The following is a 2,265-nucleotide window of genomic DNA, read 5'->3' on the forward strand; positions in this document are numbered from 1 at the left end:
TATTTAAACAAAAAAGGGTGATATGTAGTGAGCCACCCTTTGTTCTTCTCTGTTATAAGATGGTGCTGGCCACATGCTGCTCCCTGGTAGTAAATCACTGGAACACATGCGCAGTGTGCTGCATTCCTTATCTCACTTACATGCTAATGAAGAACTCACTGAGTTCACCTATGAGAATACGGCTGGTTATCTCCCTGGGCAAATGAGGCTAGCTAGGGATATAAGGTCAGGCTGGGAGAGAGCCCGGGGCCGCCAATAGAAGAAATAAGCTCAATTCAAGGTTTCCCGAATAAAACCATTTTAAGGAAGAAACTCCTTGTGTTGCGTAATCTTTGCTGGCGAAGGTGGACGCGACACATTCTCATATAGGATACATGCATAGTTGTGTTTGAGAAAATTAACAGGGCATTTAAAAAACATCCACATAAGTCTATAATCTAAAAGAAAAGTTTATTAAAAGTAGTTCCTATTTAACAGTGTATAGTCAGCCTTCTCACAAGAATTGGAAAAATGTTAGGATTCATTTCACAAGTCACAAATTTAAAAAAAATTATGAATGTTTACTATATAATTTTCATGCCAATTATCTTGAAACATAATTGTATTATAAGCTAAATGACTGTTTCAGCACTTAATAAAGTAACTATTTGTAAATGAAACAACAACATGGATTTCTACATTTTTTTCTAAGCAGAGCATTCATATTGTTTAATACTATCCAAGATTAACCATTACCTAGCATGATTAGAAGAAACACAAGTAACAAGACATGTTTTATAAGGACATGTAAAAAAAAAAGAGAAAGAAAGAAAAATGAGTTTTGTACAGGGAATGAATTATAGGAAGAGCCTCTAATTTGTTAACTCTTTTATATAACGCCTACAAGCATTCACTTTGACATAAAAATGTTCCTAAATAGGTTAACTAATGCCCTCTTTACATCCTTATTGCTCAGAGTATAGATAAATGGGTTCAGTGTAGGAGTTACTACTCCATAAAAGACAGCCATGAACTTGGGTTGGTCTTTTGTAATAGAGGAGGGAGGCTGAAGATACATGCTAATGGCTGGACCATAGAACAAGAGAACTACAATGAGATGAGAGGAACATGTCCCAAAGGCCTTTTTCCTTCCCTCTGAAGATTTGATTTTAAAGACAGCATGTCCAATACAAGCATAGGAGGCAAGAATTAAACACAGAGGAACAGCTAAAAGAAAAATGCAAACCACAGAGAGAGCAAGCTCATTAGTCTCTTTTTCACCACAAGCAGTTTTTATCAGAACTGGAATCTCATTCACCAAATGATCCATTTTATTGTGGCCGCATAGAGGCAATTGCAGTGTCACAGTGGCCTCTGAGACAGCATAGGAAATTCCAGTCAGCCACACAGTGGACACTAACAGGAGGCAGTTACGTTGATTTATTATCAGGGTGTAGTGCAGTGGTCTGCAAATGGCCATATATTGGTCAAAGGACATAAGAGCCAGGAGGACACACTCTGTACCCCCCATTGTGTGAAAGAAATAAAGCTGAACTACACACTTCATGTAACTGATGGTCTTTATGGAGCCCCCAAGGTTGGTTAGCATCTGAGGCACAATGCTTGTGGTGTAGCACATGTCCAGAAAGGAGAGGTTGCTGAGGAAGAAATACATAGGACTGTGAAGACAGGGGTCTAATGTGGACACCAGAATGATGGCAATGTTTCCAATCATGGCTGTGGGGTATGTTACCAGAAGAATGATAAAGAGAGGAAGTTCCAGCCAAGGACAGTCTGCAAAACCAAGTAGAACAAACTCTTCTGGGTGACTTTTATTGATCAACGACATTTTCTGCAATCTGACTCTCCTATAGTAAAGAAGTATCAAGAAAGTTAGTTTTATAGGAATAGCAAAGCCTCGTGATTCATTGGTTATGACTATGGAAACCAGGGTTGGCACTCCATATTTGAAATGTCATGGGTGATGGTTAGGAGACACCTCTGTCCATATAGAGCTTTGTACCAAAGCAAGAGGACCTGTGTTTTACCTTCAGCACTTGGGTAAAAATGATGGCAAGTGATACACATTTCTATAATCCTATCTCTACTTAAAAAAAAACTGGTTATTTTTTTGGAGCTTGCTGACCAGCTAATGTATCTGAATTGGTGAACTCCAAGTATAGTGAGAGGCATAGTCTCCAAACAAAGTAGAAATCAAATATAGAAAAATTTGACATTGACTCTGGATTTTATATGCACAACACATCCACAGAATAGAAACATGGA

At 38.3% G+C, this 2,265-nt stretch overlaps 1 protein-coding gene across 1 annotated transcript; it reads right to left on the bottom strand.

Annotated features, from left to right (window-relative positions):
• Positions 1 to 889: 889 nt before the first annotated feature.
• LOC127667965 (olfactory receptor 2B6-like) lies at positions 890 to 1,828 on the bottom strand. The gene has a single exon (XM_052161375.1). It carries the CDS (start codon positions 1,826 to 1,828, stop codon positions 890 to 892), a length of 939 nt encoding a protein of 312 aa, XP_052017335.1.
• Between the last annotated feature and the right edge of the window lie 437 nt (positions 1,829 to 2,265).

The sequence above is a fragment of the Apodemus sylvaticus genome, chromosome 17, assembly GCF_947179515.1.
Source record: "Apodemus sylvaticus chromosome 17, mApoSyl1.1, whole genome shotgun sequence".
Taxonomy (NCBI): Eukaryota; Metazoa; Chordata; class Mammalia; order Rodentia; family Muridae; genus Apodemus; species Apodemus sylvaticus.

Coding starts and splice junctions, on each gene's coding strand:
- LOC127667965 (XM_052161375.1), bottom strand. CDS start 1,828: ATGTCGTTGATCAATAAAAGTCACCCAGAAGAGTTTGTTCTACTTGGT.